The 24,490-nt window shown below is 34.3% G+C and overlaps 1 protein-coding gene across 7 annotated transcripts in view; it reads left to right on the forward strand.

Moving 5' to 3' along the window:
- POSTN (periostin) overlaps positions 1–24,490 on the forward strand; it is a 35,316-nt gene that overhangs the window by 7,266 nt on the left and 3,560 nt on the right. The window contains exons 5-21 of one of the 7 annotated variants that reach the window (XM_043892343.1): positions 2,926–3,090; positions 3,994–4,140; positions 4,684–4,825; positions 5,928–6,140; positions 6,953–7,087; positions 8,233–8,381; positions 10,438–10,574; positions 11,142–11,272; positions 11,783–11,913; positions 12,024–12,126; positions 12,234–12,301; positions 13,300–13,345; positions 16,256–16,336; positions 19,548–19,637; positions 20,312–20,401; positions 21,204–21,281; positions 21,668–21,751. In XM_043892343.1, coding sequence (XP_043748278.1) covers positions 2,926–3,090; positions 3,994–4,140; positions 4,684–4,825; positions 5,928–6,140; positions 6,953–7,087; positions 8,233–8,381; positions 10,438–10,574; positions 11,142–11,272; positions 11,783–11,913; positions 12,024–12,126; positions 12,234–12,301; positions 13,300–13,345; positions 16,256–16,336; positions 19,548–19,637; positions 20,312–20,401; positions 21,204–21,281; positions 21,668–21,751 — 1,990 coding nt within the window. The remainder of the gene's footprint in view (positions 1–2,925; positions 3,091–3,993; positions 4,141–4,683; positions 4,826–5,927; positions 6,141–6,952; positions 7,088–8,232; positions 8,382–10,437; positions 10,575–11,141; positions 11,273–11,782; positions 11,914–12,023; positions 12,127–12,233; positions 12,302–13,299; positions 13,346–16,255; positions 16,337–19,547; positions 19,638–20,311; positions 20,402–21,203; positions 21,282–21,667; positions 21,752–24,490) is intronic. The other 6 variants (XM_043892345.1, XM_043892346.1, XM_043892344.1 and 3 more) reach the window with 6 other exon arrangements.

The following is a 24,490-nucleotide window of genomic DNA, read 5'->3' on the forward strand; positions in this document are numbered from 1 at the left end:
TTGTTACATTATTTCAATTGATTTATTAACTTAGAAATTAATAGAAATTGTATATCTTTCTGCTCTGCATATATGATGATACATAAAAGGATGAGGGTATTAAGGATGCTCCTTAATTGAGGGTAAGGAAAAAGTGGCTCAGTGGTAAAGAATACGCCTGCCAGTGCAGGAGATGTGGGTTTGATCCCTGCATTGGGAAGATTCCCTGGAGGAGGAAATAGCAACCCATTCCAGTATTCTTGCCTGGAAAAATCCCACGGACAGAGGACCCTGGAGGGCTACAGTCCATGAGGTCGCAAACAGCTGGACATGAATGAGCATGTAAAAAAAAAAAAAAGGAACAAATCATTTTAGTACCTCCATGAATGGAATAACAGCCCAGAAGGCTCATGGACTAATAACAAAAAAGGCAAACCAATAGTAGATTGAACAAGCACTTATTATTATTCCATTTTACTTCTTTTCTCTTTCCCTTTTGATTGTGGAGAATTATAGGTAATTTTAGATGATATATCTTGTAGAAAGGCAAGTTAAGAAGCCTCTTGAAATGTTATTTTTAATAAGGTGTATTATATATATATTTATCATTTTAATTGCATAGAAATACATATGACTGTTCAGAGACTGACATAAATGTGTATGGATATTGAAATGAAGGGTTGTAAATGATGCATTTAATTTTCAGGTTTTTTTATGCATAGTCTGATTTATAGCACACTAAGTTATGACTCAATATCCAGATCTACATAACTGATACAGAAATATATTCCCCATTAAAAAAAAAAAAAAAAAAGAGAGAAACCATTAAAAAAAAAAAAAAAAAAGAGAAACCATTAAAAAAAAAAAAAGAGAGAAACCATAAAAAAAAAAAAAAAGAGAGAAACCATTAAAAAAAAAAAAAAAGAGAGAAACCATTAAAAAAAAAAAAAAAAAAAAGAAATATATTCCTACTTTCTATCTAATACGACGATGAACTGAAAGTTACTACTAGAGTCATGTCAGTTCAGTTCAGTCACTCAGTCGTGTCTGCCTCTTTGCAACCCCATGGACTGCAGCATGCCAGGCTTCCCTGTCCATCACCAACTCCCAGAGCCTGCTCAAACTCATGAATCATATAGTATTTAGTAAAACTTACGTAGATTCTTGGAGATTTTACCTTGATACATTAACTGTGAGGTTGCTTGCTTGCAAATACAGAACTTTCCCTCTTCTGGTTGTCTTTGACCATACCTCTAACCACCTTTCTGGCCCTTTTTGCAGACTCCTCTTCTTCCTTGTCTTAAGAATGGGTCTTATTAAAGTCTCTTCTAGGAACTCTGCAGTTCATATGCACTTCAGATGGCTTCAGCTTTCACTTAATGCAAAGAACCATGAAATCTCTGTTACTGGATCCCCAGGAGAATATTTCTAACACCTGTCTTAATATTTCTCCTTCGATACACCGTCTGTATCTTTAAACAAACTGTTATCCAAAACAGATGCCACTTTCTCCCCATCAAAAACTGTTTTTCTGCTGTTTCCGTAATTGGCAACCCCAATCTCAGAGTTCAAACTTTAAAATTATGAGTCATCCTTACTGCTTCCCTCTTCAGTTCTTAGAAACTACTATTAGTCATCAACAGCTCATTTTTCATCCTTATCATACTCTCCTTCTGTTACGCATTGACACCAGTTTAACCTTCTTAAAGCCCGGCTAATCATTATATTCTAATGCCGCAAAAGTGGTTTAAGGCTCCCTATTGCCAGTTTAATTTACTCTTTGCTTGGGAATTAAGGTCTTCCATGTCATTGTCCCACACACTTATCTAAAATGTCTCTCTATTATCTGAGAAACATAAAACCACACTGGAAAACTTCTGCTTTCTGTGCCAGCAGTTGGACTTAGAAAGATCACCACACCATTCCTACCCTGTCTACTTATCCTGCAAGACCTGTCTCCAAACTTTGAATTGCTGACCATTTTCATTTGACCTCGAAAGCATTTTTTTCTCCATCTGTCCTTTATCTAATTATGCTTATATTTACCAGATGCTATAGGATGCGTGCAGAAGGAAATGGCAATCCACTCCAGTACTATTGCCTAGAAAATCCCATGGACAGAGGAGCCTGGTAGGCTACAGAGTCCGACTCGCAAAGAGTCGGACACGACTGAGCGACTTCACTATAGGATACGTGGGCTTCTCAGGTGGCGCTAGTGGTAAAGAACCTGCCTGCCAATGCAGGAGATGCAAGAAACATGGGTTTAATCCCTGGGTCAGGAAGATACCCTGGAGGAGGGCATGGCAACCCACTCCAGTGTTCTTACCTGGAGAATCCCATGGACAGAGCAGCCTAGTGGGCTACAGTCTATAGGGTCTCAAAGAGTCGGACACAACTGAAGAGACTTAACATGCACACACATAGGATAAGTACCACAAAGATCAAGATTGCACCTTACTTATCACTGTATTTCTCATAACACCGAGTATAGTATGATATGATAGTAGATAAATGAAAGGTACAGAATGGTTGAATTCTTGAATATTATAGAATAAACATAAAACACATTAAAATTACAATACTGTATGTATACAAATATAATGCCATTTTAAATTTTTTTCCACTCTAAAATTTTAAATATCTGATAATTTCATATCCCCTATGCCTTGACAGCAAGAGCATCTCTCCATCAATATATTCATTAAAAATTTTGTTTTGTCCCTAAAAAATGTCCAAATACTCTATAAGATTTGGAAGACTTTACTGAGTACCTGTACTTACAAAATTTCTTAATCAATTGAAATAATTTTAAGTTATTTATTTCAATTTGTTTTGACCATCTGGGTAATTCAGTGAGAAAATAATAAGAGAGTAGAAACTGTGATTATAGGCATTTTAATAATTAACTATAATAAAATAAATTTCTGCCATTTCAATTTTTCCTAGGATATCCGGAGAGGTCTGGAGAGCAATGTGAATGTTGAATTACTGAATGCTTTACACAGTCACATGGTTAATAAGAGAATGTTGACCAAGGACTTGAAAAATGGCATGATTATCCCTTCAATGTATAACAACTTGGGGCTCTTCATTAACCATTATCCTAATGGGGTAAGTTTATTTAATAAAAGGTACATTTATCAATAATGTATCAATAATGTATCAACACTGCCCCTAATTTTTTCTATGACCTTTATATAAGGTTTACAGAAATAATAAACTGTCAGTGAGTAAACTTTTCCTTACATGTAAAGCATGTGAATTTCCAATTCAGTGACTGATTTCTACCAAAGAGCGTTGGCAAGGAAGAAATTAAATCGACAGTTTGTTGACAGTAGACTTAAATGTTCCACAAAGGGTAATTTTATTAGTTGATGTGTTTGAATAATCAATAATAAGAGAAAAATAAAGAGTAAGAATTTATCAAAGAATAATCAGAGAATGAGAATTCTTTTATTCATCCCTTAGCTACTATACTCATTTAGATTTTTGTGGGTTTTGATAAGCATGTTTTGATAAAGTCTTTGTGGGAAACTTCCAACAAGGTCATGGGGCTCTTCCAACAGTCAGATTTCCAGGGACAGAAAGGGTCAGTGATGAAGCAATATTCAGGAAATCACTGAAATAGAACTGATTATATTTATGTAATAATTGTTTCTGTCTCAGAACTTGGCCTACATTAGAAATAGTGTATGACTATCTCTATAAAAGAAAGGGAGCAATAAAAACAATAATTCAAAAAACTGTTTTTGCCTTATGTTTCTAGACACGTTAAGTATAACTGGGTTCTCAACTGGTTCCATTTTCTCTTAGCTTTGGGGTTTTTTTGTGTTTTTTTTTTTTTTTTGAGACATAGTAATCTGTAAGTCTTCATCCTCAGCATTTATATTCAGAATGTCAGTTCTTTTATGTTACATTTACCAATAAGCTTGAGACATGGGAAATGGGCATTCAGTCTCCATGGTCAACAGACAGCTGTGATTTCTGCAATTTGATTTTCTCAAATAATTGCAGGTTGTCACTGTGAACTGTGCTCGAATCATCCATGGGAACCAGATTGCAACAAATGGCGTTGTGCATGTCATTGACCGTGTCCTTACACAAATTGGTACCTCAATTCAGGACTTCATTGAAGCAGAAGATGAGCTCTCATCTTTTAGGGTAAGTCCAAGAAGTAACAGCAGATTGTTTTGGACCACTGAAATTCTCATCTTCCCCATCAGATTCTAAAAAAATAATAAAAAGATATTCATTAATAAAAGACTATCAATTCTGGCAGACACATAAGCAGTATATTTCTTGAAAAGGCTTTCATTTTACACAGAAGAACATGTCTTCTCATATGAAAGAATAATATTTATGTGGACATAATAAAGAATGATTAGTTATGTGACTGAAGTGTATTGAGCACATTTAGAATGTGTCTGTCCATCAGTTATTACACTAACTGCTGGATATTGCTTCAGTCACACAGGCATTAGCAGAATTTCCCATTTGGTATACAGTTTGTAGAAAGTTCGAAATAACATGGTTGGTTGTGCAAAAAAAAAAAAAAATTTTTTTAAAGATATAAGAAGAGTAGGATATAACTTCTACAGCTTTCTATAGGGTCAACTCTCTCATGTCAGCCTAGACTGAGTGTCTTGTAACTTTTTTTCTGAATTTGCAACATGCAAGCCTCTGAAAAGCACATTTGTGTTTCAGGCAGCTGCCATCACATCAGATATATTGGAGACGCTTGGGAGAGATGGTCACTTCACACTCTTTGCTCCCACCAATGAAGCTTTTGAGAAACTTCCACGAGGAGTTCTAGAAAGGATAATGGGAGACAAAGTGGCTTCAGAAGGTACGTAAGTGTCTTTGTCTATGAGAAGCCCCCCAGGATCCCAAGAAAAGGAGATGAAAAAGAGATTAACTCCTGCCAATATTATCATTTTGAGGTAGACAATAAAAATCTTTGAAAGAGTAGACAATGTAATTAAATAATTAATTTAATAATCCAAGTAATTAAATACTCAGGGTATCCTAAAGATCACATGTTTCTGCACTGCTTTCAAGTAAATAAGTAGCAGGCATTCAAAAGAATTAGAAAGTGTTGAAATATTAGATCATCAAAGTTTAATATTGTATGTATATTATTCAATGGTTTTAATTCTAAATTTACACTGAAGTTAGTGGAGAAAATTCCATGGTTATCTTTGGTCACTACTTATTCATACAGAGAATTTGGCTTCTTTCCAGACTCCCTTTTTATTGATAGCTTCAACGAGATTTTACATTGTGACTAGCACATTTCTCTTATGCAGCCTACCCTAAACATGCTTAACCAATTTATGATGAGATATTTTGGTGAAAATATAGATGTAATACAGTTTAGGCACAGATCACTTCTGAAGTCTTTCAAGAAACCATCTTTGCTTTGGTTACTTTCTAGATATTGTCTTTAGGACTGCCACAAACCTCCAATTTGAAAAAAGCACACTATCTGCAAAGCACACAAAAGTGAAGCTCAATAAAATAAAGTATGCCTGTTCAGCTTTCATGAGTAGTTAAAGCAAGATACTACTTGGGTGTTTGCAACAGGTATCACTAACAAATAACTTTGAAGGCTTTCTTAAAGGAGAAATTATTCTTGCGTTTCCATCAGAAATTATTTTCTTATGATAAATGGAACTTGATCTAACACATTTTCTAGAACTATACAATTTCATGCAGTTGATCTTCTTTTTTGCTCATTTCCTACCAAACTGAGTTAATTTTACCGTAGAGTTGATGTAAAAAACCATTCTGAGAGCAAACAAAATTTTAAAACCTTAGGTCAATACTTAGGTCTTATATATGCATTTTATTTCTAAGGAACACTTTGTTCCACAATGAAATACATCTGTTAAGAGTCAAATGCTATTTTCCTTGATCCAAAAGCATGTTCTTTTTCCTTCATCCTCTAGCTCTCATGAAGTACCACATTCTAAACACCCTCCAGTGTTCAGAGGCTATCATGGGAGGAGCCGTCTTTGAGACCCTGGAAGGAAACACCATTGAGATAGGATGTGATGGTGACAGCATAACAGTAAATGGAATCAAAATGGTGAACAAAAAAGATATTGTGACAAATAACGGTGTCATCCATTTGATTGATCAGGTCCTGATTCCTGATTCTGGTGAGCAACAGTTTCCCATTCTTCTACCTACTGTTGTTTATCAATTATGATGTCTAAAGAGGAGGCCTATGAGAAATAAATGTGCAGTATGAAGAATGCCATGTGAAGCACAAACAAAGCTAACAGTGATGTGGTCCAATAAAACTTTATTTATAAAAACAAGTAGTGGGCTAGACTTGGCTCTTAGGTGATAACTTGCTGACCCCTGGTCAAATGGGCATGCCTGTAGCTGGGTCATGGCTACGTAAGAGTTTACCATTCTATTCTGTCTACTTTTGTATATGTTTGATGTTTTCCTCCATAAAATATTAAAAAAAAAACAAACAACTAACAGTGAGCTGAGTCCTAAATAGGTAGCTTGTGTAGTCATGGTCATTCCAGTGCAATAGACTCTGGCTTTCCAGAGTTTCTAATATCTAATGCCATCAAAGATTTTCTTACAGTGCCAGAGTTCTTCTTGAGAATGGAAGGAAAGATATAACCAAATGGTTACCTTGGGATAAATGAAAGAGCTATGGCCCTCACAAGAGCAGAGAGACAAGGGATGAGCAATAGACAATTGAAGAAAACTGAAAAGCATGAAATCAGAAAGACATTTTCCTTCTGAAATTCTTGGTTATTAACCCCTCCACCGCCCCCCCGCAAAATAAAAGGGAAGCTGGAACTCTCTTACTAGGGAAAGGCAAGACTTCTTATCACATTGTTAGTACAGCAAATAGCTTATGGAAACAGCCAAGAACTGATTTACTAATTTCATGATGATGGTAATAACAACGATGACATTGTTTGAATGGTCATGGTTTATTTTACAGCCAAACAAGTTATTGAGCTGGCTGGAAATCAGCAAACCACTTTCACAGACCTTGTGGCCCAATTAGGCTTGGCATCTGCTCTGAGGCCAGATGGAGAATACACTTTGTTGGCACCTGTGAATAACGCATTTTCTGGTATGTATCGGCCACTGCCATTCCAGCTCTTCCCACCCCTACACACCTTTTTTTTTCCATTCACCATGACTGTCTGCTAAAAAATAATAGATCTTTCATGAGGTGTTGATTAGTTTCTTCACTGGCTACATATACAATGAATTAGTTCTGTTTTTATTAAAATGTCCTTTATTTCAAAACATTTCATTATAATAGATAATGGCCTACTGGAAGTGAAATTTTGTGATAGGGGTCTTCAGTTTTTCTGTGAACCTGATCATATTTCCAGCACACATAATGGATATATTAACAGATCTTAAGAAAAATAAATTTGATTTGTAACACCAACATTATACATAGGTGTATTTTGCAACTCAGAATTTGAAAGTAAGGTATCAAATTATGAGAAAATAAAACCAGGAGAATATGATATACTTCTTTATTATGATGTGAACTATTATTACAAGTATTTGACCTTGTAGCTGCTATTCAAAAACTGTGGTTAGATTAATACAACCTTACTTTTTTTTCCAGAAAAAATGACTTCTCAAGACATATTGTGAATTGTTAGGCAAAATTTAACAATGAAAAAATAATCATCATTATTTTTCATGTTTTTCCAAATGCTAGATTGTAACATAGAAAGTTATTAATAAGAAAATTCAAATTCTAAAAAACGCTGTTTTTCCTTTTTGTAATAATAAGGTCTGTAACTTGTTGACATCAAGCCAACTTTAAGAGGTTACATGATTCGCCGACTCTCTCTCCAGAAATTAAAGTAAATTTACAAATGATTCATCAGTTGTTTTTCATGTGACTAGTGGACATCAAATTCCAAGGAATATCTGGAAATATATTTCCAGAGAAAATCTTGGCCAGCCTTAGAGTTTAAAGTTTAACCCTTATCAATAACCACACAAAACCATGTTGCCCTCACTGAGATGTAACCTGTTGTCTGGACTGCTTGGAATCATGTAATCATTTGATGAAATAGCCATGGTGCATAGAGTTTCTAGCCTTCAGTATTTAGTCAATTCATATATAAGTGTAGGATCCTTAAGATCTATAATATTAGGGATTTTCCACTTTCATGATTTTCTCTTATAGGGGAAACAGTAATGCTTTCTAAATAAAATAACATTCTTTTGTAATGAATTTACTTATAGATGATACTCTGAGCATGGATCAGCGCCTTCTTAAATTAATTCTACAGAATCATATATTGAAAGTAAAAGTTGGCCTTAATGAGCTTTACAATGGACAAAAACTTGAGACCATTGGAGGCAAACAGCTCAGAGTCTTCGTGTACCGTACAGTAAGTGAATCGGAACGAGATAAAATATCCACACTGGCCTACATGTCAAAAGATATGCCCTTCTCAAAGACTGTTCTTATAACAAATGTTCCTCAGAATTTTACTAATATGATTTTAATAGTAAATATTCATAGGAAGATCAGAGAAGTGAGTAGCATGTTTGAAAAGACTATGAGGAAACTATACGAAAGTGCTACGTATTAATAATTCTGATAATTTGCACTTGTTTCATCATAAATAACTTTTTCTAAAGCATTGTTTCAATCCCATAAATCACTAAAACCCCTTTAAAATAAGCATTTTGTTTCATAGAGTACCGTACTTTACTGCTTACATGGTAATTTTTATACTGAGTCAAATATTTAGGATGATCTTCGACTGTGCAGTCACCATTCACCAACTAAATCTCTTTTGAATGAGTTTTATGATAAACTTTTATAGGCACATAAAGATTTCTATAAAATGGTTCTAATGTGCCTTATCTGAGGAAAAGTTTCTAGAAAATATTGCTTATCAAAATCACAGTTTGACAAGTGGTGCTATTCAGTTTCTTTCCAGGCAACCTTGCAGTTACAGCTAAAAAGAATTCATAAGTCAAAGATGAGCTAGAACCAAACATGACTCAGCATTTTCATACCATAGTTCCACAAGGTCAAGACACACTTTTTAAATGATATGGAAGGAACTTCCCTGGTGGTCCAGTAGTTAAGACTCTGTGCTTCCAACACAGGGGGCGTGGGTTCAATCTCTGATGAGGAAACTGAGATCCCACATGATGTGTGGTACAGGCAAAAAAAAAAACAGAAAATGTGCTGCATTCTAAATGGTACATATATAAACATTATTTTTGTTCAAAGTGCTATAACTTAACCAGTAATTTAACTTATAACTGATAGGGTCTTACCATCAATACAGTAAATATTTGCATAGAAAATACAGCAACATTTTGTAATATATGGGCTTCCTCATATATAGTGGCTCTAGTGGAGTGGCTTCGCAGGTGGTGCCACTGGTGAAGAATTTGCCTGCCATTGCAGGAGACACAAGAACTGCGTTTTTGATCCCTGGGTTGGGATGATCCTCTGGAGTAGGAAATGGCAACCCACTCCATTATACTTGCCTGGAAAATTCCATGGACAGACAAGCTTGGTGGACTACAATTCATAGGGTAGCAAAGAGTTGGTCACGACTAAGCACACACGCCATGCCATAGTGATACATAGTAAAGATCATAAGAGGCAGTGAAGTCATTAAACTTCATGGTTAAAGAAATTTACTAGAAAGGGTCTGAAAGAATGAGTAGAACCTGGAGAGGAATGACAGAAAACACAGAAGTAGAATTATATGGAATTGCTTTGGCATCACCGACTCAATAGACATGAGTTTGAGCAATATCCTGAAGATAGTGAAGGACAGGGAAGCCTGGCGTGCTGCAGTCCATGGGGTCGCAAAGAGTCAGACACGACTTAGCACCCGAACAACAACTGACAACACTATTTGCCCTACACATAGCAGCTTGCCTAGTAGTGGAAAACCTGGTTGAATAAGATGAGTAAGGTCAGACGATGTGCTGTGCTTAGTCACTCAGCTGTGTCTGACTTTTTGTGACCCCATGGTCTGCAGACCACCAGGCTCCTCTGTCCATGGGGATTCTTCTGGCAAGAATACTGGAGTGGGTTGCCATGCCATCCTCCAGGGAATCTACTGAACTCAGGGACCGAACCCAGGTCTCCCACACTGCAGGTGAATTCTTTACCATCTGAGCCCCCAAGGAAGCCCATGAATACTAGAGTGGGTAGCCAATCCCTTCTCCACCCAGGAATAGAACTGCGGTCTTTTGCATTGCAGGCAGATTCTTAACCAGCTGAGCTACCAGAGAAGCCCAGATCAGATGGTACTAGATGTTAAAAACAGAGGAGAGAAATTGTTTCTTCTGGCATCAGAAGTCTAGAGATGTTTTAGAAGAAACCATCCAGAAATTTTATTAGGGAGCTTCTTCCACATAGGGAATTTCAAATAAGGAAATGCACAGTTGTATCTTTCTTTTCTTTGCTAGGCTGTCTGCATTGAAAATTCATGCATGGTGAGAGGAAGCAAGCAAGGAAGAAATGGTGCCATTCACATATTCCGAGAGATCATCAAACCAGCAGAGAAATCCCTCCATGAAAAACTGAAACAAGATAAGCGCTTCAGGTAAGCTTCACCTCCACAGGAGAATAAGACCTTTTGGCATAGTTTTATTTCACAGTAAGTATTCCAAAATGCATTCAGTATTCAGTATTGCTGAGAATGGAATTTAGAATAGGAAGCTTATACAATTGTTTTCAAAGTTAAAATATGTTCTTAACACTAGTTTTCTTACATAATATGATTTGGTGAGTAAAAAACAAACAAAAACCAATCTAATAGACTGAACTACTCCTTGCAATTTTTTATAATTATGTTTTTAAAAAATGATAGTATGTATTAGCAAAGACTATTTTGCAGAATATTAAATGAACAAATGCTTCTATTTTGTTACCAAATGTGACTTCATCAAGCGTTACAGGGGAAAAACAGAGGTTTGGAAATTTAAAAATCATACACATATTTAAATAATTTACCTATGATAAACCTTTAACAGTAAATTTCATTTGAAACATATGAAAGTGTATGAGCCATTTTCTCATTCTTCCACATATAGGGATTCTACTGTATTTCAGGCATGGTTGGTAGGCTCACCTAGACTAAGTCTAATAAACATGTGTCCTTCCTGCCTAGCATCTTCCTCAGTCTACTTGAAGCTGCAGACTTGAAAGAGCTCCTAACACAGCCTGGAGATTGGACCTTATTTGTACCAACCAATGATGCCTTTAAGGGAATGACTAATGAAGAAAAGGAAATTTTGATTCGTGAGTAGAAGTGAACACCAGATATATTTACCCCTTGATTTCATGATCTCATTTCTTCCTCAAGCGTTCCTGCCTAGATGTCGGTCCCCCAAAGTTCCCTCTTTCATATTCATGGCTAGCCTTACTCTCCTTTTATTCCACTTAGAATATGCAGAGGTTCCCTCACTGGTGTTCTCAAATAACTGCTTACCATCATGTTGTGGGGCTAGATAATCACTTATGTCATCTCTATTAAAGGCCACACAGTGAGGTGAAGAAGGAAATAGCCACAATTTCAAAAAATAATTTGATTTTTTTCCTCCAGTAAGGTGGATAATATTTTGAATGAACTGATTGAAGAGATTATGTTTTGATATAGCATTGATACTGCCTTGAGAGAACAATGACATTATGAGAAATTACAGTGTGGAAAAAAATAAACACAAAGAAATATTTTCCCAAGTCATCATAATATCAAAATGTCAAAATATATGACATATTATTAAATAAATATATATATTTTTCTCCTAGGGGACAAAAATGCTCTTCAAAACATCATCCTTTATCACCTGACACCAGGAGTTTTCATTGGAAAAGGTTTTGAACCTGGTGTTACTAACATTTTAAAGACCACACAAGGAAGTAAAATCTATCTGAAAGGAGTAAGTTCTCTAGAATATATATATCTATGAGAGTGTTAATCCAGTATTCAATTATCCTAATGTTCATATTTCATTACATTTCCCATTGACATTATCCCCTGTTTTAACAGGTAAATGATACACTTCTGGTAAATGAACTGAAATCAAAAGAATCTGACATCATGACAACAAATGGTGTCATTCATGTCGTAGATAAACTCCTCTATCCAGCAGGTTGGTAATTATTGAACTGATTAATGAAAAATAAATCTTTTTCAATAGAAACCTAGATTTTTATTTCACTGATTCTTACAACATTCATTTTATATTCCTCTTCACAGACACACCTGTTGGAAATGATCAGCTGCTAGAAATACTTAATAAACTGATCAAATACATCCAAATTAAGGTACAGATGTTATTGCGTAGTGTTCTCCTTGTAACTCAGTTGGTAAAGAATCTGCCTGCATTGCAGGAGACCTGGGTTTGATTCCTGGGTCAGGAAGATCCCCTGGAGAAGGAAATAGCAACCCACTCCAGTATTCTTGCCTAGAGAATTCCATGGACAGAGGAGCCTGGCTATTGCATATGTTTCTAATGTGTTTAACAGACATTGCAGGTTTAACATAAAAAAATAGAAATGTATACACTAATAAGTAAATATACTCTGAGTACACTGCTCTTTGTTGATTATACACCATTGGCATCATTTCTTCAATAGTTTATAATCCATCAGGGAAGATAGGACATGTAGATAAAAGCAATAATTTTTCTATCATCAAATATTTTTGCTACAGAATATAAGGGAAAGATATTTACTTTTAAGAAATTGTCACTAATCACAATAGTTAGGGTCTCCCTAGCTGCTCAGATGGTAAAGAATTCACCTGCAGTGCAGGAGATCTGGGTTGGGAAGATCCCCTGGAGGAGGGCATGGCAACCCACTCCAATATTCTTGCCTGGAGAATCCCCATATACTGAGGAGCCTGGCGGGCTAGAGTCCCTAAGGTTGCAAAGAGCTGGACATGACTGAGCGACTAAGCACACAGCACAATAGTTAAAGGCAAAGGAATATTTGGGAATAAACACTGGGTTGAATATTAGTAGATTTAAAGTACCTGACAACATATGAAATATTATTTAATAAACATTTAATTTGGGATTTGCTATTTTATAATTTTTAAAACTCTGAGTAACAAATCCAGCCATTTTTTGCCATCTTGCCCAATAGCAGGAAATTTGAAGGTGACATATGAAGATTTCATTTTTACTAAATGTAATGGTAGTTTCACTTCTTTAGTGAGAATTAAAAATCATGGTGCCAAGATTTTGTCAATACAGTGATGACATTTCATGTTAGTGCAATGACTACATTTCATGTTACTAAATATAAATATTTATTTTCAGTTTGTTCGTGGCAGTACCTTCAAAGAAATCCCTATAACTGTCTACAGTAAGTACATAATGAATATTTGTCACATATACGTGGCAAGATGTCAAAAAAAGAAAACAATAATTTTCTTTGTGTTTACTGAGATGATTGATAATCTGGTATTTAGAATTCCAAACCATGGCAAATCTCGTCCCACTTGAAACAGGGCTTGCAGTCTGGAGGAGACCTTTCAGCCTTGACTATACTCTTCAACTCCAATGAACCACTTCACTCACAGCTTGATACAATTGCTAGCACGGCAAAGATGCAAGGGAAAAAGTCATACAAACATATAAGGGAGAGATAGCTAACATGCATTCCAGAGCTATCTGAAAATTCAAATGTGTGGAAATAGAAATAATATTGTTGAAACATTTCTAGCTCATTCCACTCTCAAGACCTCAGCTATCTAAGAGCAGGCTGTCAGAGAATTCTAACATTTACGGGCTGATGGTTCAAAAAACTCTCCCCATTCAAAATTGGATGAAGGAACAAAAATATTGTCAGGTGATAAACCTAGGGTTTCTAGATCCCAAGGTTTCTTTTATTCCTGATTCTACCAGATTATCAAAATTAAACCTCTACTTCTTAACCATGGTATAGGTATTTCATTTGCATAAATGTTAACTCATAGTATTTCTTATTCAGTGTAGTTTTTTCTTTCTTTGTCTTTTCCTCTTTTCCACTGCAGCTTTCAAAGCAGAAATTCTTTTTCATTTTGTTTTGACTCTACAGTTCAACACAAAACATATCAGTAGCTAAAGCATTGCTCCCATTTGTACATTTATCTTAGCTAGAATTGTTCTATTTTATACTGTGAGCATCCTGTTATTTAATTAAGAAAATTTTCCTTAAGATTTACAACAGATATGGAAAAGGCATAAAGATGATGTAAGGAGCAAAACAAAATGTCTGCTGCTCTTACTGATTTCAAGTATGTAATAATGACATGGACAATCCTAGCATCAGGCCGGATCAGCACTGTTTCAAAGACTTAGTTGGAAATAGTTGTACTTCCACATGGTTTAAATTCCAGTCTGGAAGTATACAGTCTTGTTAAAGGTATATTTTATTAAAAAATCAAAAAACATTATGAGCTCTATTCATCAGAAATGCTATGTCATCTTCCTCCATAAAAATGTATGTCTGCACTACATTCCCCTACTTTATCCATGAGAGGTTCACCACTTTCTCTATATATCAATGCACTATTTTGCTTACAATGACCTAAAATATTATAATTCCTTTATTTTCCTCTACTTTCATTGGATACCTACTCACAGAGAATAATCTACATTTTATGAAATTATGCAATTCTAATGAATCTTGCCTACCTACTCACAGCTCTTGAAAGAGCTCTGAGATTTACATTCTGATGTGAAATGTTTCTTTAACTCCTCTCTGACGCGTATGCTGTTACTTGGAAGCATAGTTCAGATAGAGGTTGAGACTAATTAAACCAAAGATTCCATTTTCATGTTCCTTTATTGACCTGTCTCTAAAATTTCTTTGTCTTATTATGTACTATTCTTGTCCCCTAAATACCTTACATATTAAATTGTATGGGGGGAAAATGCTCTCTAGTATATGTTGCCAAATATATGACATTTGAGGTGAAAAGGAATAAAATCAGTACTTAATCTTCATCCTTTCACCTGTCAAAACTATTTAAGTATTCAGAAAAGCAAAACTGAAACAGAACTAGGAACCAAATAAATATTCTAAACTTCAAGTTCCTTAACGTGAAGTGAATATTAAACTAAAGCTAATTAACCCATTCTGATAGTAGGAGCAGAGACGTCTATGGATTTGACCTTCATGGAAAGGTTTCTCTGTGGCCAGACCACCTGTGGAATGGATAACTGGACACACCGATTTCATATATTTGAGAGTTTCATAATTTGAGATCTCGACATGTTAAATCTGAAATAACTGAAACAGTCACAGTTAAGCCCTGGAATCCATTAATATGGATTCAAAGAGTTGACACAGATACATATTTCAAACACCTGAAGTGAAAATGTGACAGAAATCCAAACGTACTAACATCTTGCCTCTAGTGTGTCAACACAATCTGTTACAACTACACAGACAGCTTTAGTTCCTTATCTAACAACTCCATCTTTTAGGGCTCTAATTAGAAATGATAAGACGTCAGTAGCTCTGGTATCTGACTCCAGAGGCACACTTCTAGTTAATCTACGCAACCAAAAGCTGACCAAATGGTTGGCTACTATTTTAAATGTATTTTGCACATAATTATTTCAGTTGGGTGGATGACATACATTCAAAATACATAGCTTTCAGTATAAAAATGATGATGATGAAAATTATAGTCATTTTAGCCTGTAACAAATATTTAAATACATGATCATATCATATCTGTTGCATAGAGCTCGTGGCTGGTTGACTGAAAAAATCCATTTTTAAGTATTCTGAACTAATTTTTTATATTTTCCTTTCTATGTCACTGTCATCAAATGCATGAAAAATATTTCAAGTCTTTTTCTTTCAATCTCTTCTAATTGAGAAAGAACCCAACAACTCAATTTAAGATATTATGAATTGTATGAAATTAATCATGTTTATTTGTCTTTGTTGCTATGCAGCCAGTATTTTCAAGAAGTACAAAAGAAGGTAAAGAGCTTTAGTGCTGCAGTTCAAAACTGTAGATTTCTAGGTAGAATTCCTCACATAGAAAGTATATATTTCACTGGAACAAATCAAAGTCACTGGACTTCAGAGTTCATCTGGACATGAGAAGATACTAGATAATTACTATGAATTATTTCCTGTATGTGACTGCCTGAACATATTACCACATCTGATACCTCAGTACCCAAAAAAAAAAAACAAAGGGGAAAAAAAGACATTTTCATTCAGGTTGTTTTTATGTAAGCATCATTTATGTTCCACTTTCTATACTTTCAGCAACTAAAATTATAACCAAAGTTGTGGAACCAAAAATTAAAGTGATTGAAGGCAGTCTTCAGCCTATTATCAAAACAGAAGGTAAAAATCAATGTATACATGGTTCCTTAAAAATCCATGTAATAGACTGATTTCTATGAATGTATGTACATTCTTTTTGAAACTAACATGCTAAGTATTTCCATATCGATGGCATGCTCATTTAACAGCAGAATGCGGAATGCAAGTTTATTTAGAAGAGTAGATGTGCATTCCTAATACCTTCAGTACATTTGCTTGTATTTGATTTCATTTGAACTTAATTTGCCATTGCATTAGCACTAGTACCCAGATACTCACTAAACAAATAAATTCTGAGCTTTCTTCCCTGCACCTGGACTCTTTCAGAGAGTGTACTCTTTATAGCTGTGTTTCCAGTCTCCCCCATATCAACCTCTTTTATACTGTTATAAGGTGTTCCAAAAAAGTGCGCACATTTTTTTTATTTAACAAACTCAGAGAGCGCAGAAGCTGTATATTGAAGAAAACTTTTAAATGTACATCCACACATGATATGCTTTTTAATTAAACCTAGGAAATAATTAGTTGGTACAATGAATCAAACCTTAGAATCCTTAATTCCAGCCTTGAATATGTGTGTATATTTTACATATTCTTATATATAGTATTATATATTCTTATATGTATACATATATAATACATTAATAGGCATATATACTTATTTCCTGATGTATCATACTAGAATATTAAATCAGGTCACTTTTCTCTCTACCCCTACTGTCTCTGTTAGCCAACTCAAATATCTCCAATGCCCCTTTCATTTCATATGTTTTAATAACTTCCAAAGGAGGAGATCTTAAGAATTTTTATGTCCAGTCTAGCCATCTTAATGTGGTGACTGGTCACAGAAAAAAGACCAGGTTATCTTTTCATTATCCTGAAAGAAGAATAGAACCAGTCTTCAAAAAAAAGAATAGATTATGTCATCAGTCAAATATTAAGAAAACTGTTACTGTAATTATCTTTGACTTGGGAATTTCTTCTCTTTTATGAATTGAGATGGCAACTTCCTGAATACTTTTGACTCCTCTAAAAGTGAGTCATTACTTAAAACTTAGACATTGGAAGTATGTATGTTAAAGTGTATTTCCTAGTAGTTATCTATATTTTTATACATTCTTAAAACTTAAAGTTGAGGTATTTGAAATCTGTGCTTTAGAAAAAAAAAATACTGTGCCTATTGTCATTTGAGTATTTGATTGTTCTTGTATAGTGATGAAGAGAACTTGGGGACTTCCCTGGATGTTCAGTGATTAAGATTCAATGTTTTCATTGTGGTGGCCCAGGCTTCATCCTTGTTTGGAGAATTAAGATCCTGCAAGCCATGTAGCATGGCCAAAAAAATAAAGTTAAAATAAATAAAATTAGGTTGTTTAAAGAGAGAGAGAATTTGGTGCTTTAAGAAGTTAAATCACAGAAATTTTTGTTTAGAAAATATTTCTTGATCATTTTAATGAAAAAATAAAATGGTCCTTAATTTTAAAATTCTTGTACAATTTTTTAAAAATTAGATCCCCTAAAATTGTGTACAATCACTTGCACACATCTTTTTCAGTAGAAATCATTCAGATGCACTATTTTTATTTTCCAAGATTCGTCTCTTTTCTTTCAAGCTTCTTCTTTCAACCCATCTACTACCTTCCCAATCTTTGTGAACAGGATTCTACTGTATTACTGTTTCTTCAATTAGGAACACAATGGAGCATCAACTCTACTTAGGTTCCTCCTACGAAGGGAACTAAGATGAAAAATGGGATCATATCACCTGTGCATTAACAACTCTTCAGTTAAAAAAGTTGGAAATTTGACTTTATATAACAGAATGAGGGAGACAAATATTAATACTTGCCTTGGCAGCCATCTATAATTGTGTCATCCTAGGATTGTTATTGGCATTTCCTTCTCACTGTTTAAACTTTTGCTGATTCATTGGTAACTCTTGAATTCTTACTACATATATTAGACTCCAATTTAGGATGTTTCTTACAAAAGGTACTTAACCAAATTTTAGAATTAGGAATAAATCAACTGAAATTCAATTCAATAAATACTTATTGTACCCGTCCTGTGCTGGGTATTTTCCTAGGTGCCTGCCAGAGTAAATATGAAAAAAAAAATTTGGTAGTAAATTCCTGCCTTCATAGAATTAAGGGTGGAGGATGTTTCTCAAATGCTAGTTGAGGCTCTTCTAAAGAAATGTCTACTTGGTTATTTTATTAAGTCACTGCCTGCTCTTACACTCCTTAGCTATTCTTTCCCTTTGAAGTTTCCACACCTTAAAAACTTGGCCTTATGTTTTGATACTCAATGTCCCTTACCCCATAGATCAGATATTACGGTGTGAAATACTTATTGTTTGAACCAGCTGTACTCTTTGTTTCATTATTTTAGATCTTCCTAGACTATTTAATTCTGGGTAATGGTGTACATTGACAATTTCTGGACAAACAAATAAACCTTCTCAAAGATAAGGAAATATAGTTCCATTCAACTGTTAAAGAGTTAAATGTACTGAACTTCTCATCTAATTACTATGTAGTAATGTAGTAACCAGCTTTCTAACATTCAAAATGATTTTCTCTTGGAGCAAAATCATTTTGCAAGTCAAATGTAACACAACTTTTACATTTGAAGGACTGTTTAACTATTAATTAGTAAATATTTCCAGCCTTCACATAGAGAAGGTAAGTACTCCCATTTCCCATAAAACCTGAAATTTGTATCTTAAAGGTAGGCCTAAAGTTGGGCTTTTCTGATGTTCAGTTATGCCCATTAGATAAAAAGTATAAGATACTGAGTAGTTTAAAATTAAATTTAAAATGTAATAAGAAAAGCGAGTAATAGACATATTAGTATGTAAAGTAAGATCTACACTAGCTATCATTAGAGCAACTGAAATTTGTACATACTGTGTGATTCACAAAGTATACTCATATATAACAGTTTGTGTGATCAGAGTTTATAACTATGAATAAATGGATCAATTAAACATTAGTTTAAAAGCTAAAGCTGATGGAATTCATTTTAGTAGCACACTAATAGACCTAGGAGTCATTTGTTCTCCTAAATACTACTCAACCTGAAGACAATAGGAATTGTTTAAAACCGATTTCATAAAACCTGAAAGCACTTTGACATTTGAGCAACATCAATGTTGAAATAAATTTCCTGTTCTGGTAAATTGAAAGGACTGCATTAACATGATAATTTGTCTCCTAAAACAATGCCTCAGGACTCACAATACCAAAGGTCAAAATTGAAGGTGAACCTGAATTCAGACTGATTAAAGAAGGTGAGACGGTAACTGAAGTGATCCATGGAGGTGCGTCCTATTTCCTGTAGCCTGCTTAGGATCACTGTGAACATTTTGAAATTGTGCTGGTTTAAATATATTGAATACCTGATGTTTCCTCTTGACTTTTATACACATTGGTGGAAAGCTTTTATTAGTTATGGATTCTTATTAGCCAATCAATTAAAATATAGTTTAGCTTTTAATGGATCTAGTTGGACTCGATTTTACCGTTAAATCACCAGGTCCAACAAAACCGTCCTTACTTTGCATATGCAAGGATGATTATGAATATAATGAAAACAATCACATCAATACCAGATGACATGTTGGTCTTAGAAGAAAGAATGAACATTCTATAAGACTAATAAGCCACAGCTAGGACTTATTATAAGGTTCCCATTCTAATGATGTGTAATTCCTTGGATTCTCCCTAAATGCTCATTCCACAGTCAAGAGACAAGTCTGACATGGAGTGTTAGCTTGACAGTTGGCTCTCTCCTTTACCCAAGATTCAGGACATGACTACTAGCTTTTAGACCTCTATTATCTGAATTTATTTGAGATATGTTCTCCAGATGATTATGATTGATTTCTAAATGGTATTACTGTGAGAAATATGTTTAATCATTAAAATGTCTAGCTTATGGCCATTTCGACACCATACGAGGATAAATCAAATGCATTTTTCTTCCGCAATTTAGAGCCAATTATTAAAAAATACACCAAAATCATTGATGGAGTGCCTGTGGAAATAACCGAAAAAGAAACAAGGGAAGAACGAATCATTACAGGTAGTCTTTAATTTGATACTATAAACTCTGTGTGTGCACTCAGTGCAACGCTATGGACTGCAGCCTGCCAGGCTCCTCTGTCCATGGGATGCTCCAGGCTACTATGCCTGGATTACAAAGAGCAAATCACATTTAATCCTAAAATATCTCTATAAGAATCATCAAAGAGGCTTAAGTCATTTTCATGGTGGTTACTGAAGTTGTTCATTTCTTTTTTGGTAGAAATAATACTAACTGTAAATATATAATCTATGTTTTCTCCTGAATTGGAAATTTGGGAGCAAATCTATAAGCATGTGTTTTTATTATGAATACACATATGTATTATATAATACATTATCTTCACTTTGTTATTTATTAATGAGTTACTAAATCCTAAAAGAAAAACCATTCTCTTCTTTGAATTTTCTATTAATCTTAAGGTCTACACACCAAAATATATGCAAGTTAGTATAAAACAATTTATAAATAATTTCAGTAAACCTCTGTATCAGTCTCCCACCAATGAATTAGCATAAAATTCTGAATTCAGCCATTTTATAAGTATTTGTCTAAACAAGCAGTCAGCAACTATGGCCCATGCCATCTTTTAATACTTATGTAAATAAAGTTTTATTGGAACATGATGTGACCATTCATTTATACAATGTCTATGGCTATCTTCACATTACAAGGGCAAAGTTGAATAGTTGCAACACCAACCATATGACCCATAAAGTCTACATTACTCACTATCTAACCCTTACAGAGGAAGTGTGCCTACCCTTGTTTCAGGTCTTTCTGTAAACTGTCTTTCCTTTAGGTCCTGAAATAAAATACACTAGGATTTCAACTACAGGTGGAGAAACAGAAGAAACTCTGAAGAAATTGTTGCAAGAAGGTCAGTATGTCTAGAAAAATAGGAATGTCACTTTTCCTAAGCTACCTATTTATATCAAATTCTAAAATAATCTCTGAGGCCTTTTACATTTTCTACTCTACCTCACTCCTTTGTTCTAGTTCCATACCAACACAAGAAAAAAAATCCAAAGAAAGGGAATGAAACCCAGATGATAGTCATATTGATGGTTTTGTTCTATATTTGTTATATACTGTTCAACAACTTTGTAATAAAATTGGCTTATCAAAAAATAGCACTAAAAACCAAGAAAGAACCAAGTGTTGGTCTGGAATTTATTGTTTGGCAGATGTCATTATGTATCGCATCGAGTCTCCAGCCTTTTTATTACATAAACCAATTTCTGCTATAAACATGTATCCTCTCAGAGGTCACCAAGGTCACCAAATTCATTGAAGGTGGTGATGGTCATTTATTTGAAGATGAAGAAATTAAAAGACTGCTTCAGGGAGGTTAGTAAAAGGGAAACAACTAACCCACTTAACAGGTTCTGATAACTGAGTTCTTCAGCTTTTTAAAGACTGAGCATTCAGGTTTGTTTGTTTTTTAATTAGGTTAAAAAACAGCATCATGTCTGTCTTAACAGATTGATTGGGTCAAAGGTGGTTAAAGTAAGAGGTATAAAGAAAGAATTACTAGTTTAAACAGTCTTTAAAAAGTTCAGTGGGGAGCAATGAATATTTTTTTGCTCTGATACAGACAACTGTAAGGATATTCTTAATGTGCGAAAGAGGGATGCTTTTAAAATTGGTAATTATTAAAAGAAGCCCAAATTGAAATAATTTTTATATTTAAAAAAATGTATTCACTGCCCCCACTACCATAATGAAAGGCATGTTTATGAATTTTTTTTTTAAGTGCATAGAACTAGCAAAAAAAATTGCATTTAGCAATTTTATTTTCCAAAACTACATTCCCAGGAATGAGTTATCTGTTTCTTCTAACAGTTCAAGTGATAATCTATACCTGCAGATGTAAATTATTTTGCATATGAAATTAATTTTAATCTTTAAAATATGGAATGTTCTCTGTCTATGGCATTAAAAGGACCTACTTTTAAAAGGAAAGAAGAAAAAGAATTCAAAATCTTACACAAACTCTCAATGGCAATTACTCAAAGAAGTTTTACTAATTTCTAATTCATTTTATTAACAAAAATAGTACTTAAGAAATTGTTTTAGAGAAACAAGAATTTAAATTATCTAGAAAAATCAAATATGTTCTTTGAAATATACTGTGAATTAAGAAACACAACTTAAGTTTAGTGTTTATGCAAAGCATGGTTCCCATTACCTTTTATGCTTAAAATTTTAAAAATTATAGTGCTATGTCCAAAAAGTTGTAATTTCTTTTGGGACTGTATATATTTTTAGCAATTACTGTTTTCTTATTCTTTATTTTTACATAGGCAGAATCTCTTACATAATATTGATACTGTTCAGCAATAGTAAAAATAAATAATTTTTTTGAATCAGTGATTGAATTTCCCCTCAATAGAAAAATATGTGTATGAAAAATACAAGACTTCCTTTCAGACTGCTGGGAGTATATGACACTCCCAAAGCCACAGTAGAACCAGTTTCCTATAAGCTGTAATACAAAATTTACTTGTCTACATCTAAATGCTTAACACTCTACTAGAAAAAGGTAGGGGTTTGAGTGAAGAAATGCAGACATTATGAAAATTAAGTTGAATTCTTTTTTTTTCAGTCCTTGCCATAGTAAGCAGCTTTGTAGAATGGCAGTGCTTTTTAGAGAATGAACCAACTAGTAGCTGCATTTGTATATATTGTTTTAATTTATTTAGACTTAAACTTCAGGTAAGTACGTTTTCCTCCCCTCAATACGCCCCTGTTATCAAGTCCATTATAAACAACGAACTGAGTTTTGAAGAATAACTTTGGCCAAAAGAAGATAATACCTGTTATAAGAATAAGATATTCTAACTTTAATCAATAGAAATAGAATCCTTCTTTAATTCTGGTTTCTGTTCATCCCAGAGGTTGATTCCTTTACCTTCCAGTGTTTGTTTCCTCTACATACTTATAAAGCATTCATTTTGCCAATGTCACAACATAAATTTTTTAATAGTTTTTTAAAAAGATGTTATATTTTATATTGGAGAATAGCCAGTTAACAAAGTTGTGATAGTTACAGATGCGTACACAGCAGAGCTGTGCCATAAATATACATGATTGAGCCATGCATATACAAGTATCCATTCTCCCCAAAACTCCCCTCCCATCCAGGCTGCCACATAACATTGAGCAGAGTTCCATGTGCTATACAGTAGGTTGTTGCCTCAGCATAAATTTTTATCAAAACATTTCCAAGGATTCTTTTCTCATAAGGAAGACAATATAAGTGGTATAGTTACTAATACCTGGACATTAACTGGACATTCTAGTTTTCTTTTTTCCAGCCCTGTAAAACCATTGGGTCAACACTGAGTAACAAGTGTCCTCTTGTCTAGATCCCAAGAAACACCAATGAAGCTGGTGTGAATAAAGATTATGTCATGCAAGATAGGCTTTTTTTTTCTTTCAGAGTATTGATAATTGATCTATAGCTAAGCTATGATCTTCATCTCAAAGCTTGTAGTTTTCTATCTGAACTGCTCATTTTGTGGTATATACAGTATATTTTGATGAATTGAATGTATTCCTCAATCATTTAGGTCATGCTTATAAACTTGGCTAGATGGTCAATTGGGTACTAATTTTATGATTTGTTATTGAAACACTCCAGACCCCTTAACTAAAAATTCTTCTCAAAAATGTGTACAGTTGTTCACTCTTATCTTAGGTAGAACTACATTTACTGAAACTACTGAAGTAATTAAGGGAAAACTGCAGAAAAGTAGGCTTTGGAGAAAGGAACAACAACAAAAAGCTGTTTGAGAAGGTTTTGATAAATCTGCCAGTATAACATTTAAAGATTTATGGCCTCTGTACAGAACAGAGGATCAGGTCCTAGGTCTGGCTTCCAATTTGGGCTCCCACTTGAACTTAAGTAAACTGATGTGTTTCTGCCTTGCTTTCTTAATCTGGGAAGTGGGGATGGTAATGTTACCTACATATAAATGAACCAATATATGAATAGCACTTGGAATAATGTTCACTGCATAATAATAATGTTCTCAGTGATGTTAGCTACTATCAGGATTATGGTCAATTCACACTAATATGGTC

Source organism: Cervus elaphus, chromosome 30, assembly GCF_910594005.1.
Source record: "Cervus elaphus chromosome 30, mCerEla1.1, whole genome shotgun sequence".
Taxonomy (NCBI): domain Eukaryota; kingdom Metazoa; phylum Chordata; class Mammalia; order Artiodactyla; family Cervidae; genus Cervus; species Cervus elaphus.